We start from the raw sequence: 16,761 nt of genomic DNA on the forward strand, positions 1-16,761 counted from the left end.
AGTATCGTAATGTCGAGGGACGAAATTAATGGTATTCATCATTCGTATTTCGATTTATTGACAATAATTAAGCGGTGTAGGTTCGAATGACGGTAACACGGTTTAATATTATGCGCAATTATACGTATTTATTTAAATTCAGTTCATATAAAAGCCCCTTTGTAGAGTTTGTAAGTAGCAATATGTGGCATTAAATTTTACGTTTGCAATAATGTATCGAGCGTCATAACTGAAATAAATACAGCTATATAATACAGTTACTATTACTATATCTCTCACCTCTTCTATTAGATAGCTGCATCTCTTTCAACTGGCCAGTCACGAGCTGTAGCTGTATTATGTTACAAACAATATTTTTTTTACTGTTTTTCATGTTTTGCTTTTCATGCATTCGAAAAAGTGCTTCGTATAAAAGAGGTATTAAAGTAGACAGTTTATTTTGTATTTCTATTAGATTATAATTATAAGCACTCAATTCCATGAACGTGTTTTTTTTAAATGTCACGTCAATGGAATTGAGGTTTAAGCCTAAATAAATGGTAATTTTGACCTAACGCCTGAAATTTGTTTGTCACAAGTAATCATGCCACGTACCTAGTAGTGTCGAGTAGGAATACATTTTACATAATATCGGCCATATTCGTCTGTAACTTACGCTAGTTATTTATAATAGCCGTATGAACCGTAATGGAATAAATCGATGACGTAATAGCCGTTCTTTTATTTATATTTTTCCCGCGCATTTTTGGGTTAATGATGATGACACCTTCACTGCTGTGTTGCTATCCTTAAAAAATAATGAGTGTAAACTATACCTATATCGCCCCCAGTCCCTCCCCCTTCAATTACCCCTTTTCCAGGCCGGACCAATCTTACAAGGTTTTCTACCAAGGTACCAATTAATCCTGCTTGGGTGATTAATTTGAGGACATTTTTCGAAAGTGCAATCTAATATGAACCTTAAAACAGAATGCTAAAGTTGAAATTCTATTGGCGCGTATATGGTCGATAAATCTACTATGCCTGGAAAAGGGATAATTGACCTCTTCAACCATTCAAAAGGTAGCAGTGGTCTTGCAAAAAATATAGGGGTCACTGTCCTTTGAGGGTCTATCATCGGGCAGCAATCGTATCTTAATTTTAGCCGTGAATTTGTGTAAAGGGTCAACCAGTGGCGGATTTCCAGTCTTGGCTGCCCTAGGCCCCGCCGGGCCATGTAGTAACTACTAGCCGCCCCTTTCTCAGCAGGCATCATATAGACTGCCACCTTGCTGCCGCCCCTAACGCCTTGCCGCCCTAGGCCCGGGCCTACTGGGCCTAAGGGAAAATCCCCCACTGGGGTCAACAAAATGTAGATGATATTTAATCTAAGAACTAAGTAGTCTACATATTCATGCATGATCTTTATTTTCATCACACTAAAGTTTATATTACACAACAGCCTTTCTCCTATCTCTAAAGAAATCATAATCATCCGGCGACAGTCCCTTTAGCTTGGTATAATCAAACTTCTCTTTACTCTTCCAGTGTGTCTTTCTTACATGTCCTCTAGCATTGTTCATTGTATGGAACTTCAGGTCGCAAAGCGGGCACTGTATGGTTGGTTCCATATGCTTCCGCATTATATGAGTTTTTAAAGTACTCGCACAGTTAGTTTTAACTTCACAATACGGACAAGAATAAGGATTTTCACCAGTATGTAATCTTCTATGCTTCTTTAAAGCTGTCGGACCGGATAAATTAGCCCCACATATGTCGCAGACTTTCGGTTTCCGTTGCCCAGTGTGCGTTTTCACATGGTTTTTCAGTTGCGTACTGTCGAAGTATCGTTTATGGCAATGTTCACATTCAAATGGTCGGATATTCAGATGAATTCTATTTATGTGCGCTTTTAGCATGTCTAGAGTATTTGCAGAGTAGTCACAATGAGTACAGTGATGCTTGAAAGCATATGGTATGTTGTTTTTATGTTCATCACTTTGAACATGTTCTAGATATTGCTGTCTAGAATTGTACTGTTTATTGCAGTACAAACATAAGTTAGGCTTCTTTTCATGCTTATTGTTTATATGTGAGCGTAATTCCAACTTAGTTTTCATAGCTTTATCGCATATAAGACATTTGTATATTCTGTTCCTTCTGACTTTAGCAAGTTTTTTAGGGTGACTGCTAGTATATATAGCCGTGTGAAGTTTAGTTTTTGAACGAATACCGCATTTAAACAGTTTTTCAGTTCCACAAGTTTCCATATGTGTCTCTAGCAGCTTTATATTTGCAAACATGTGGAAACATGATTTGCAAGCATACTTGTTACAACAGTATTCAAAATGTTTCCAATATTGCTTTTGTAAGTAAAATGACTTTCCACATTTACAAATATTTGGCTTTATATCTAAATGATCTTTATTAACATGAGTAATAAGATAAGGCAGGGTTTGGCCAAATTTATACCCACATAAACAAGACATGGATTTAGTTTTCAACTGTTGCTGTTCATTGAAGGCAAGTATGTATTCCTCATGTATGCACGGCCATATATCACAGTGAGGACAGCTGAAACTTTTAGAATCAGTTTTGTGTCTTTTTAAGTGTTTTATCAGAAAACTCTTCCTGGTATAATTTTTCCCACACGTATCACAAATATATTGTTCAATTTTTTTGGATTTAGGTTCTATTTTCTCATAATTGTCTAAAACAATTACAGCTCTTTTCCAATCATTGCTGTAGTTGACAGACAGTTCCGAGGTCTCCTTGAGAAGTTGCTTGAGGTACTTGTTGTAGATGTGGACATTTTTTTTGGTATTGTGAATGAAAGCATAACTGCTGTATGCTAGGGATTTGCATGGTACGCAGATGTAGTCACTTGTAACTAAGTCTTGAATCTGAAAAACATAAATAATCACATTTATACAGTGGCATATATCTAAGGATGGGCCTTATGGGCACTAAGAATGGTGATAGTTCAGTGGTGTCACTCACAAATTTGATCCATCTGAGCCACCAAGACCTCATCCATAGCCAGCCAATTTCTCCACCATATGGGTCTATGGGACCCTCGCGACATCTACCATAAGAACGTTACACTTCTTAGATGGCTACCAGAGTTCCAAGTCAGTAACGATGTGCTACCCATACTAAATTAATTTTTAACAAGCAGAAACATCTGCGAACAATACTATTAAGCTTAGAATAAATATAAAAGTGGAAAAATTACTGTCTTGGGTGAGACTTGAACTCACGGCCTCTGGATCGATTAATTTCAATTAGAAAAAACTTGAGAAGTTGCTTGAGGTACTTGGTTCTTACAAACCAAAATAAATTTCATATACAAAGAAAAACTCCTGGAGCCCCTGGACTGGCCCCTGGTGGCCAAGAGGCCCTTTTTTTCGTACATGACATTTATTTTTTCTCTTCTTTTCTTAATTACGTATTTACAGCCTAAATATTATTTTCCAAAAAACTAAATTTTTTAGGTGCTTATAACCAGTGACACTTACATTTCCAAATATAGCTTCCAGTAGTTCTCTGAGAGTTATCTTTTCTCGTTCTAAGTTTTCCAATACCAGAGAATGGTCTAAATGTAATAATTCTTCTTTCTTGTCTTCTTTGGTATCAAAACAAAGAGCGCAAAAAGTTGTGCATTGAAGAATGGTCTTCAAATTTTTCACAACGTCTGGCTTAGCAACATTTCTTGCTATTTTTTCCATGATTTGTGTTTGTAGCTTTCAAACATAATATTACACATTGCTTCACAATGTTGATAACAGTATCCAAATAATTTAGAGTGATAAGCTGACTGATAATGATAAGTGCGTTCCACTTCAACTGTAATGTGACAGCAGCTAGCTAGCAACTAGCAACTCAAGCAAGCTAGGCTAGGCTTTGTTAGAGAGCCACTATGAGGGTGGCATTTCTTTAAAAACCCTCAATAAATAAATAAAGATTTAAAAAAAAGGCTAAACTGGCGGCCATTTAAAATTAAAGTCAATTTCTATTTTTGTCATAGACATACAATATAACATTTTTGTTAACAAACATGTTTTATGATGGGTCTTTCGATGTTATCAAAATACAAAAGTTTGTATGAATTTTAATTATCGTGGAAATAAAGGTTAATAGCAGCGTTTTACCTTACAATAAAACGCTTATTAAGCGAAATACCTTATTTGAAGCCGTATTGTGATACATTTATTGAGTTAACAATACTTATTAAAATACAAAAATCTCACAACATGAATAATAAACTAAATGTAACTACAATTAAAATAACTAAAGCTAAAAATTAAAAATACCTATCAAAATTTTGCGCCCTTGGTAGGGTGCCCATCACGCAGGCAGCGTTCCCGCGCTGGATTGCGATTGCAATTCTCTGCGCGAGAAAGCTGCCCGCGCGGGGGTCGCCCGTTGCCTCCCTCAGCCGCTTGCCCAGCGCCTTGTGGAGTATCTGTGCCCCTCTGCCCCATGAACCAAGTGTCTCGACGCCAAACGCAACGAATTCGTATTGAGCGCCGAGACAGCTATATTTGGCTACCTTTTGACGCTCCCGAGTGTCCGCCGCCGCACCAGCATGCTTGCTGGTCGATGGAATGTAGGAAGCCGCTAGCGTGTCAGCACAAGTGGCGTCCCATACCAACGCGCGGCCCATCTTCCAGGGAATTAACGACATCCCGTCAGGGCGTTTACCGTCGTTCCGCACTATTTGGGGCTCCAGAGCGGCGGGAATGCCGGCACTGACGAGTGCCCTTCTTAGGATGTCGTTAAGGGCGGCATGGCGAGACAAGCGGCCGGCACCCGAAGAGCAGGCGAGCCCATGGTGTCCGAGGCGATCTACATGTGATCCACAAGACGCGCAGTCATGGTCGGCACAGAGTGCAACTCCAAGCCGGAGACCGGCGGCTATGCGAAGCGTCTCTGGGTCGATAAAGGTGCCGGTGTTAGGCGAAGGATACGCGTGGAGCCAGTGACCTGACTCTGGCCTAGATGATGCCAGGAGCCTCGCTCGGTCCCTGCCTGTCGCGGTGTCTAAAAGTGAGTTTAGAGTGGAGGCTGAAGCTATGTTATCCCAGGCCCTTTGTATCTTCGGTCGAGACGGAACATTTTGACTCGGTCCAGCTAGCCAGGCATTCGAGGCCTCAACCAGGCCCGCGATCTCGCAGTTTCTAGCCGGAGAGGCTTGGAGAATTTTACCTGCGAGATCGGAGGAGCTATGAATTGAGGCCAAGAATGCCGGCAGAGCAACACTTGAAATTTTACGGGTACCCAAACCACCATATCTTATCGGTAAGGTGGCTTGAGTCCATGCCTGCTCGCTAAATTGGATGTTCAAAATTGATTCAATTTGGGATTTTAAAAGTAGGTCAATAGGTCGGAGTAGATGGGGATATTTCCAAAAGGGACAACAGCGGAGCAGGTAAGTGAATTTTGGAATGAGTAAACAAAATTTTAAAATAAACAAAGCAGAATGACTGCTAATTTTGAGAAGTCGGTCCGAATAGTCACTAAATTTCGAAATAGATTTACTCAGAAGGGGAGGGATGGCTTCATTGAAGATGGGTGCCCCGAGAAGATGAAGACTCTCTTTAGATATATTTTTGATGGTCGGCGCGATGTTATTAAAATTTTGAATGATTTGGGATGCCGAAGAAGAACCTACATTGTCGGAAATATATAATTCGCATTTATTGAAATTTAGTTCCAGTCCAATATCTTTAAATTTATTTTTAATTTGTAATAAATCGGCTAAGACAGTCTGCGAATCGCCACCTAGAGTTCCATCATCAAGGTACCAAACGTTTAATTTTGAATTTAGACTGTGAATGATTGAATTGATTGCCAAACTAAATATGGCTGGACCGAGAGGATCACCCTGCTGACAACCCACAGCCGAAAGGATCTCATTATTTTTGTGCATTAATTTGGATGGACAGTGATAACACTGTAGTAAAAAGTTATAAATTTCCGGAATAGTAATTTTAATTTCGTTCAGCAGGGTGTCCCTATTAACCGAATTAAATGCGTTCTGTACATCTAATTTTAAAAGTACCTCACATGCGTCGCTTTGTACGAAGGTGCGTACGGCATGAACCGCCGCCTCGCAGCCACCGCGTGTGCCGAAGCCAACCTGAACGGGTTCAAAAAGATTTTGTAGTTTTTTGCGTGTTAGCCGGACACACACTTTGGCCGCTAATCGCCGTAAAGTCGACCCTACGGCGATAGGACGTACGCCACCATCTTTTTTTGAGAGGGCAATGAGGTTCGCCCCATAAATTATCGGCGTTACCTCTTGACACACATCTCCTATCAGCATAAGATTGACCAACTTTGTAATGCTGGAGACAAGTTGCTCACCAGTTACACCACTGCCATGACTAGTGAGGTCAATAAGATGCTGAGGGGAAATACCGTCTAGGCCGGACGCTGACCCTTTTGGGAACGATAGCAGAGCTGCTAAAATGTCTTTGCCAGTGGCTTGGAGACAAGCTGAGGGGTCAGATGGAGGGTCCACAAAAATAGGGCTGGAAGGGCCTGGTGGGTGTTTAGACTGTAGAGCGGCCGCAGTTTCGGGTGTATCAGGTGCCAGAATGTCATTGGAGAAGAGTAAGCGGGTTGCACCCTTAAGGTCACCGTCGTGAATTTTCTCCTCGACCTTCTCAAACAGGTTATATTTACTATTATTGTATCCAGGGCGTATATTAGGAGTAGGCATGTTCGAGGTTTGGATATTATTTTTGATCTGTTGAGTAAGGGATATAATATATTATTTGAAGCCTATTTAATATTTGAGAGTGCGATGCTGTTTGACAGATGACGTAGCGGTTCACTATAGGCTGACACCTACCCCCTTGGCACTCGTATTTCAAGTTTTAACCCCTCCACCAGGCGCCCGTGGCCTGCGGCCGCGGAGCTCTTCATTGGGTCTCAAAATATAAATAAAACGAAGTTGCAATATACCACATTCGAAAAAGGATTGCATTTGATATTATTTATTATTTCGTTTTCAATATGAAGAGACATACCAGTTGACCTGTATGTATAGACTATAGATGTTGCTTATTGCAACCTGCATGGTAGGAGAAAACGCAGTGAGTTAAAAATACCCTCGACGGGCATTATATAAGTGATTTGGTTTATTGCAACTGAGTGCTGTAGCCACAGGCGAATTTAAAAATATAGGCTTCAAATAAGGTATTTCGCTTAATAAGCGTTTTATTGTAAGGTAAAACGCTGCTATTAAGCTTCTGTACCGTTATTTGAAGCCTATTTAATATTTGAGACGTGTCTGTGATCGCCTGGTGGTCAGAAAACGCCAATGTGATTAATTTATACTGATATGTGAAAATGGCGGAGACAACAAGTACAAGTGTACTTAACAATCCGGGTACATGGATGAATGTGAAAAGGCTTAAAGTGTGCAGTGACATATTTTACTTTACAATGTTATTTATAGATAGGACCTATAAATATAGAAAACTGTATGTTTATTAAAATAAATTATGAAAACATAATTATACTTTTTATTTTATCCATCCAGAAATAACATTGAGATCATTATATGTGTTTCAATACTTTCAATTGATTTCAAGGTCCACATTTTAATAAACTGACTCGTATTCAACCTTATATTACCTTGCCAAAAAGGAAATAAACTTGATTATTGACACTTTTAAGTGTCTTTTACCCAGACATGGTTACCAAATATTGGTATTTACTTATGAGGCAGGATATAATTTAACTTATAGGCTCGCAAAAACGATTTTTATATACATTTTTCAGAGCTTCGCTTGTTTGTTTTTCAAAAATCCTACAGTCTTAAGGGCAAAGTAAATCATATGAAAAGTGCACTTATCACAACATGCAATAGTGTCTATTATATGTAGAAGTAATCAGGCTCTCGGACAATTAATTCATGGATTAACATTAGCCGTCCTTATTATCCCGCTTTTGAACATTCTTAAATAACAAATAGACAGTAAGTGATATAGTAGGTTAATTTGGTCAGCTTGGTTTTGTTTTGGGCAGCAGTAACAGCTTTATGTTACTCATCCAAAATTGTTCAACCCGTTACCACTCTCACCGTTGTAGTTGTGTACAGTGCATAGCCATTCAGAATGTAAATAAGCTCATAGAATATCCAATTTTCAATCATAATACACAACAAATCTTATTTGCTGTAACCGTTTTAATTTTTCTTTGATGTTCGCTACGATGGTAGTCTTACCCCAGAGAGTATTCTAAAATATTTTTGGGCCTAAGCCCATACTTTAACCAGCCTATAATGTGGTTTTATTTTATTACATGTACAATAATTAGGGCCAGTATGGTAAGAACATAACCTTTATCAATTCAATGCCTGCAATACAGCAAAAATAATACTAGGATTTTTCCTCTTGGAGGTATCATTATTACGAGTATCATGTTGAAATTATGTACCATCATGCAAGATGTATAGGTATATTTATGGCTTTCACCTGAATATACTTACTTGGCCTTTAGTTTCATACATATTAAAAACATAAAGTGACTGATTAAAATCTTAAACAAGATCTGTATTATTGGCACTAAAAGCTCGTCAATTTCAGTTAGTGAGCTACAATTTAATCTTGAAAACTCTGCCAGGAGAGTGCTCTCCCGCTTGGTTCTTTGTATCGTCTGGTATTCCACCTATTACAATGTCTGCGTTCCTGATAAGCCAAGGTTAGGCCTGTGCGTAGATGATAGATCTACGTTCGCTAAAGTGTTTGAATAAATTACAATTCGCATAATTTAAAACATATAAGTAATAGCCATGCTAACTGGTAGTCCCAGCTTTGTCCACAAATATACTCGTACCTTATTTCAGGATTACCTACTTGTACTACTTGGTGCAAGCTCAAGGAAGCGCGAGATGTGTGGACATAAAACTATTTATCTTACTAAGGATATGTTATTGACTGACGGGTTAGATAGTAAGGTCAAATACCTTCGTTAAAATAATCAGTATTTAATCATTTGGCATTAAGTAGCCTTCCTATTTTTATGTTTTTGAAGAAAAACTAATGTTACATTACTTTAAACGAGATTTGAGAACTATATATAAGTAGGTAATTCAACCTGTGGCATGCCCATGCCCAATGGCGCAGACTTGTCTAGCTAGCATTTACATTGTATCAACGGTGATTTAAAGCAATACTAATGTTATCTCAGTGAGCTCACTGATTCTCACATATATATTTTGTAACATACAGTATACAATACAGAAACGTTGTCTTGTACATTATTGTTGCCAAAAACTGAATACTTATGGGAATAATTTCATAGGACACCAATTAATGAACATTGGTATAAAAATAACCTTCGAGGTTGCTTGCCTTTTTTACTACGTCGGTGGCAAAAAAGCATACGGCCCGCCTGATGGTAAGCAGTCTCCGTAGCCTATGTTCGCCTGCTTAATTCCACCCGGGAAATTTGTAATGTTTTATATTGAATATCATAACCACACAGTCTTTTAAAGTAGATTCGAACCAATAGGTAAAAGGGTTTGTATCCGTTATCCAAAAAAGCACTTTTGACTATTAACAAGAAGTCGTCCCGACATCTAGGACATATATTTTAACGCCTGATGTATTCATCTAGATTAATAACCGAAAATGGCTTTCTTTCATTTGGACTGCGTTGATGAGTTGCATTGAGCTATGATTATATACCAGTTGTGGGTCATAGACATTTTATTAAGTCCTTCACGTCTTTCCTGTAGACAACGCAGCATTAACGGAGTTAAAGCTACGCTATGCTGCTGCAATCTTGTTATGCTGCTACGGGCGGGATACATTTTTCTCAACCTTTGTTGTGTTTGACCCAAATGGGGTTAAATGATGAATGACCAAGAACCTTGAACCAGTCCAGGGTAATATATTTATATCTTTAAATCATTAGAACTATGTAGCGGCGGGGCGGCCGGTGGATTAAGGCAATTCAAAACAAATTTAAAATTTTTAATTCAACGATCAGTATCATGAACTCTAGATTATCAAGATTATTAGCATGGCTGAATGGGCCACGTATGAAGTATGAACCACTTATGGTGATTTTTAATATTACTCACCGGAAAGCCAGTTAACACATTCAGTGCCAGCGTGAGCTACGCGTTACAAGCGAAGTTGATAACGCGAGAAAACAGTATGTCTCGCAAAGCGCCTTCTAAAAGGGAATACGCCTAGCGGGTCGCTGGCAGTGAGTGTGTCAAGGCTTATTTTATCTTTTTAGGGTTTTATGGTCTTCCTGGGCCAGTCTCATGTTAAGTGGGGTGTGTTTTCGCAGCAAAACGATAGTAAAAATTATTTCTCGAATGCCTTGCGTAGGCTTTATATGTGCAAATAAATGATTATGAATTATTATTGTGAATTAGCCGGAGATTTACATGGGAGTTGAAATCTTGGCTTATAGAAATAGATACATGTTAAGTAGGTACTTGTATCATAAATGCTTTGTATTACCAATATTTGATTAATGATACCTTGAACCAATTGATACCCGCTTGCGCAGCAGGCAAATGGATGTTGCACGCCTTGCGCAGGCATGTTGTATGATCTTAATATACTTTTATCTAATAACAGTATCAAAACCATGTCTGACTTTTAGCCCCAGTGACTAATCATTTTCACACGCCTTGCGCAGGCGGGAAAGGTCTTGGCGATTGGAACCATGTTCCTTGTATTAAGTATACTGGTCTTATAGTAGCCATTTTGCTTCATCTGCTAGCGAAGCAGGATAATGAAAATCGCACACCTTGCGCAGGCGGCAGGTCTTCAGCTGGCTAAATAGTAATATTCACTCGCCTTACGCAGGCGGGAAATATTAGGTACGTTATGTATGTAAGCTTAACAGCACATATTTATATTTTAATAAACCTTCTGCTAAGTAGCAGGATAGTTATTGTAGTAGGCCATGGCGGATATTCATAATAGGTAAAGGTAGTATAGGTACAATAAGTTACGCAATGGTAGTAAATTTCTCCACACCTTGCGCAGGTGGGAAAGCTTACAGTATGCTAATTTAACATAATGCAAGATTGTTCAACTCTGCTTACGCAGCAGGATATGTGTTATGCCCTGTGCAGGCCGCGGCGGTCTGTAACCACCCGACCTCCCAGTCTCAATTACGTTCTTAAGTCATGAAAAGATACTTCGAACCTCCTTTTCTCACAAGGGTTATAGTTATAGCAAAGGGGTAAATAGTGCCCCTCCTGTATGCAGTTATACATGTCAAAACTAAAATTTTATACGTATATAAATATAATAAAACTCCTTAAACGAAAATTCACAATAACAACTGAATGGGGATATGTCAGTTTTACATACAAGAGTTTCACTTTTAAATCCCTTGCTTTAACTAGAAGGCACTTTTAGCAGTTGCACTATTTATTATTACGTACAAATACCTTAATTGCAAATAAAATTCACAAAGATATTGACGGTACTGTGCATCCAAAATTAGTATTATTAAGAAAAAACTTTCCAAAGGATATAAACAAAAAGATCGAAAAGGAGGTTTTCGATGTAGGTTTGTTGGTTACCTTTCGTCCCTCAGAGCGGAAATAGAAGCCCCGCGACAGCGGGGCTTCGCCGACTTTAAGGCGGACAGGACCCTAATTTGGTAGCCAGCATGATACTAGAGTAACTTTACTGTTTAATGGTACCCATGGCAATACCAAACATGGTATTTCTTTAATGGCTTCTTATTCTAGCTTATTTTAGGCGTTTCAGCCCCAGTTCTCAAGCATTCTAAAATTGGGGGTACTTCCAAATCCAGCCTTTATTGTGATATTTCGATTTAAATGCAAAAGAAAATAATTTGTATCACAGCAGCACAGTACCAGAAAATCTGGAAATGCACGGAAAATATCAGGTCATATATATCTTACGATCCTTATTATTGTAATTACCCTAAGGTTACTTAATGCAAAATCACAAGTTGATTAGCATAAACTACGACGTCGCAGAGCGCGTCTTTTTAGTTATTCCTAAGTTAGGCAGTTCTATACTGTAATAGGAACCGTTATAACCTCCCTTTCGGAGGACAATAAAACTGTGACCTATAAACTGCCATTCACATTTACACTTTTTCAAGGACCTGCTCCGTGCTTAAAATGATTCGATTCGCTGTAAAAAAAAAAAAAAAAAAATTAGAATCGCTTACTTACGCGACAGCTTCGCTGCGCTCGCGATGTGAATCGATGAGGTGTCAGCTTTGCTAAACACATTGACGAATACAAGCTGTCCATCAAATCATTGAAGTAATATTAACAATCGAACGGTAAAACCGTTTACAATACTTTTAATTAGTACTTACAAAAAATTCTAAGAATCTAAGGATTTCTAAGAATTTTTTGCAGTGAACCGAACGTTCCGACAAACAGAACGCCAATGAAGAGCTCCGCGGCCGCAGGCCACGGGCGCCTGGTGGAGGGGTTAAAACTTGAAATACGAGTGCCAAAGGGGTAGGTGTCAGCCTATAGTGAACCGCTACGTCATCTGTCAAACAGCATCGCACTCTCAAATATTAAATAGGCTTCAAATAACGGTACAGAAGCTTAATAATGCCTTTTAAAATATGTATAGCGCATTTTTGCAAGCTTCTCAATCTACTCGTTTGTTTTAATTTTTCGGTTTCCGTTGAGGTGGAATAGCGTCAAAGACTTTTTTGTCTGTGGATTGCTGTGAAGTGACGCTGTCATGGTGGCATATCAATCATTTCTATGTCAGAGATTTTCACAATCAAGTAACGGCCAAATTCGTGCATTTAATCCTTTATATATTGTTACTCAGCTTATTTGATCGTATATAACATTATATACGTCGGTATATTTCAATGTGTAAGGCGCCATGGCAATGTTCAACGAGTTGACGTTCTCAGCGACGAGTCAACCGAAGCCCGCTTTGGCCAAGTTACGGAACATCCTGAACACTCCTCGCTTCTGCACAGTTTGCTACGAGTCTGCGGTGCAGCTCCACGACCTAGACAACTGTCCTCTCGTGGAGGAGAGCGAATACCTCTGCAACCTAACCCTGCGGCAAATACTGCACGAGTTGTTTCAAGACGCGGTAAGGTTAACCCTTAAATTTGCACCATTACGAATTATCTAAATTTATTTTATTATTTGTAGTTTTACATGTATGTAAAATGTATAATTGTTGGTGCAATAAAGAATATTTACTTACTTACTTACTAAAACCTCAGACCTGGGAGTACCCAGCTGTTTTTGATTTTTCTTATATTTACTATGAAACTGGGTGTCTTTTTTACACTACCATTGCACAGAATACAGATTCACCATTTTAAACACCACTGAGCCTACATATATTAATGAATGGGGAGTCAATCAGTTTTTCTGTTGATGAAGGGCCTCGGCCCTGTCGGCAAAACATGGCGTGAAAGTTGCATGGGAGATACCTATAAATCTAGCACTCAAAGTTACACAAAAGAATAACACTTGGAGTTCCTAGTCCTTCGATAACATTGTACTGCTATTCTTCTTAAAAGTTTCCCTACTCCAGATGTAAGCAAAATTATTAACTAACTTTTAAAAGAAGGTTCTTTTTGAAACATAAACATAGTGTGATGGGATTTACTTGTAAATTTCAGTGTAAACTCAATATATATATTATATATCAACACTCAAGCGACCAACACTTTGTGATGTTGTTAAACAGACACAATGGAATCAAAGCTGTTTTTTGTGACAGGTTTGATTGCTTTAAAAAATTATGATGTCTTAATAGTGACCTATTGTATTATTTCAGGGTTCCCAAATCATTCTCAGCAAGTATGTCTGTGCACACTGTCAGCTCAAGCTTGTTTACTCCTATCAATTTATACGCACCACACAAGACAGAGCCAACAACTTTCACTATTACCTCACTCAGCTTGACTCGGAAACCGTAGACCTGCTCAACTGTATGGAAGACAACCCAGCCTGCGCTAACGCTGTCATAGTCTTGGAAGAAACAGACTCCAATGAAAATGGGTTAGACCAACTTGAGAAATTCAAATGGCACAATAACCAGCCTGTCAAAGAAAAAGTCCATGTTATTGAGCGTCCTTCAAGGCATTTAATAACGAAAAACTATGTGTGTGGATACTGTGACAAGGAATTCTGTGATAAAAAGTTCCTTTTAGCACATTTAAATACTTGCGGCTTGTGCAAAACTAAAGCAGGGTTTAATGTAGAAAGTGTTCCTTTTAAAAACATCTTATGCCCAAAATGCAAGAAGAGACCATGTGAGCATGATAAGTTTATTAAACACTTTTTAGAGCAAAAAAAGGACAATGTTCCGAAGATAAAATGCTTAGAATGTCCTTATACCGCAACTATGCTGCAAACGCTGATATCCCATGTTGATAAAAAACATATGGACGAGTTAGCTGATAACTGTGAATTATGTGGCAAATTATTTTACTTGAGAGAACAGTATTTTAGTCATTTCGATACATTCCACCCAGACTACAAAATCTGCTTTTACTGTAGCTGTGTTATTCCCAGTGAGAGCTTGTATGAGCATGAAGCAGAATGCACAGTCGCCGAGAAAACTTACAGTTGTGACAAATGCCCTTCTAAATTTGAAAACGACATGCAAGCTTCCATACATGCTATGGCACATGAAGATATTCCAAAGAAACCCAAAAGAATTGTTCTGAAGCGGTCCTACTCCTGTCCGCTATGCAAAGAAACATTTACGGGTAAACTGAAATTGCAGAAACATTGCAATGACGCCCACGGAGTGGAATCATACAGAAACAACCATTGTCAATTCTGCAATATCAAATTTATAACAAAAAAGGAGTACTTGTTGCATATGCGTGAGATGCAGCACTTTGCTGAAATTAATCCGAATCATAGTTATCGCCACAAATGTCAGTATTGTGACTACACAGCAAGACATGGTTTCATTTTGAAGACCCATATGAACCGTTATCATTTAAAAGTGATGCCGTTTGAGTGTGATATTTGCAACAAAAGATTTTTAGATAAAAGAAAGCTAAAGGCTCATATAGACAGACATATGGGGAAGAATAAGATAGTGTGTTCTATATGTGGAGATACGCTTGGGAGCACAACGGCACTTATTAAACATACAAGATTACATACTGGGGAGCGACCATATCCATGCCATCTGTGTGATGTTAGCCTAAATTCAGCTAGCGAACGTAAATTCCATATCTTACGGAAACATACAGAGAAGACCCACCCGTGTCCGATCTGTGAAACCAAGTTTCACACACCATACTTTGTTCGAAGGCATATTCAGCAAGTGCATTGGAAGAGGAAAGAAAAGTTTGATCACACGAAGGTAGAGGGACTGAAGCCGGAACATTATGAACTGTTCAGAGATAGGAGAATGGTTGTTTTATAATAAAGATAGAAACCATATTATTGCTTAAATTAATTTGTTTTAAGTAGTATTTATTCAGGATGATTTTATTTGTAAGTTATTGAATAGATAAAAATTGCCGTTGCTTCTTTTTAATGCTAAAAAAACGGACCTTAAAAAGCCGACAATAGAAAATGTTGGCACGCTGATTATTGTTTTAACTTCGCGCTTCTTTTTAAAAACAAAATTATTGGAAAAACAATGTTTTATGTTATGCTGGGTTTCCATGTTGCCCTGCTTCGATAGCACACATAGTTTTATAAGAGCCAATTACATCCAAACGGGCCCGATGTTATATTGCATATATTAAAAATATTGCGTCATTGTTTAAGTATTTCTTAAATAGCTGGATTAGTCAAGCATTTTTTACTGTCTTGAATAGCTTTTAAAAAAATACATGTGGCGCCAAATTGAAATGTCAGCAATTTTTATTTCATAGAAATCAAACAAAATGATCAAAGTATTTTTTTATTGATTATTCGTTGTACATAAGCGACTATAATTATATAATTATATTCAAACTTAACTTAGAATATCTTTGTAAAACAAAATGTCTTCAATTATTAGAAATCCATACAGTTATCAATTCATGCAAAGTTTATATTTTAAACTCATTTGCTATTAAAATAAGCAAATGCTGAAACACTGATTTCCTTTTCGCAATTGGAAGATTTAAGTATCATTTTCTTGGAAGAACTATATTTAACAACGTAAATTGAAATCTTTTGCCAATTTTAAACTATCGAAATAGTCACTTACAATCACATTTACATCTTGTATTAAGTCTTAATTTAATTTGTGTGTTTTTGTTTACATATAAAGAAATATACTTTCGAGTAATGCACGTGTTATTATTTCTTTTCCTAAGTTAGTACTTGTGGAAATAAAACTCGACCCATTTTTCCATAAAAACATTCAATGTCAAATTTGGTATTTCCATACTTTATTTAATTAATGTAATAAACCCATTTTTTTAAAGCTAAGCAAGTGACCACAATCTCGAAACATGAAAATCGAAATTTTGACATATTTTCTATGCCCTTGTATATTCAAATGAGAGAGAGGCATAACGAAATTTCGATTTTCGTGTTTCCCGGTAGGCTCTCTGATAGTAAGTGCCGATGCAGTCTAGGATGGAGCCTTCACTCTCGATTTAAAAAGATCCAAACGTTGAAATGAAAAAAAATGGGTCACATTTTATTCCCCTTTTTGATACAAATACATTGTCGTTACATGAAGGGTTGATCCCTTATTGTCAGTAATTTACGCTTAGATATAATGAGAAAATAACTCAAAAATTGCTACGTTACTTGTCCGCTACATATGATAGACGTGTACCTATAAAGTACCCACC

At 37.9% G+C, this 16,761-nt stretch overlaps 2 protein-coding genes across 3 annotated transcripts; one reads left to right on the top strand and one right to left on the bottom strand.

Annotated features, from left to right (window-relative positions):
- Positions 1-1,394: 1,394 nt before the first annotated feature.
- Positions 1,395-4,112, bottom strand: LOC133531041 (zinc finger protein 93-like). 2 transcript variants are annotated; one of them, XM_061869132.1, is made up of 2 exons: positions 3,498-4,112; positions 1,395-2,882 (listed from the first exon to the last, which is right to left on the bottom strand). In XM_061869132.1, the coding sequence occupies exons 1-2, from the start codon at positions 3,705-3,707 to the stop codon at positions 1,431-1,433; spliced, it is 1,662 nt and encodes a 553-aa protein (XP_061725116.1). In that variant the 5' UTR covers positions 3,708-4,112; the 3' UTR covers positions 1,395-1,430. The 2 variants fall into 2 exon arrangements, with proteins under 2 accessions (XP_061725116.1, XP_061725117.1); XM_061869133.1 differs by lacking the exon at positions 3,498-4,112 and adding an exon at positions 2,980-3,139.
- An 8,455-nt stretch (positions 4,113-12,567) lies between these two features.
- On the top strand, positions 12,568-16,251 carry LOC133531038 (zinc finger protein Xfin-like). The gene is made up of 2 exons (XM_061869125.1): positions 12,568-13,079; positions 13,779-16,251. Exons 1-2 carry the CDS (start codon positions 12,861-12,863, stop codon positions 15,387-15,389), a joined length of 1,830 nt encoding a protein of 609 aa, XP_061725109.1. The 5' UTR covers positions 12,568-12,860; the 3' UTR covers positions 15,390-16,251.
- Positions 16,252-16,761: the final 510 nt, after the last annotated feature.

This window comes from Cydia pomonella, chromosome 24 (genome assembly GCF_033807575.1).
Source record: "Cydia pomonella isolate Wapato2018A chromosome 24, ilCydPomo1, whole genome shotgun sequence".
In the NCBI taxonomy this organism is placed as follows: Eukaryota; Metazoa; Arthropoda; class Insecta; order Lepidoptera; family Tortricidae; genus Cydia; species Cydia pomonella.

Bases quoted from the DNA above. Each gene is read 5' to 3' on its own strand.
- LOC133531041 (XM_061869132.1), bottom strand. From the start codon at position 3,707: ATGGAAAAAATAGCAAGAAATGTTGCTAAGCCAGACGTTGTGAAAAAT. The intron at 2,883-3,497 runs GTAAGTGTCACT...TATGTTTTTCAG, and splicing joins TGGAAGCTATATTTGGAAAT to ATTCAAGACTTAGTTACAAG.
- LOC133531038 (XM_061869125.1), top strand. From the start codon at position 12,861: ATGGCAATGTTCAACGAGTTGACGTTCTCAGCGACGAGTCAACCGAAG. The intron at 13,080-13,778 runs GTAAGGTTAACC...GTATTATTTCAG, and splicing joins ACGAGTTGTTTCAAGACGCG to GGTTCCCAAATCATTCTCAG.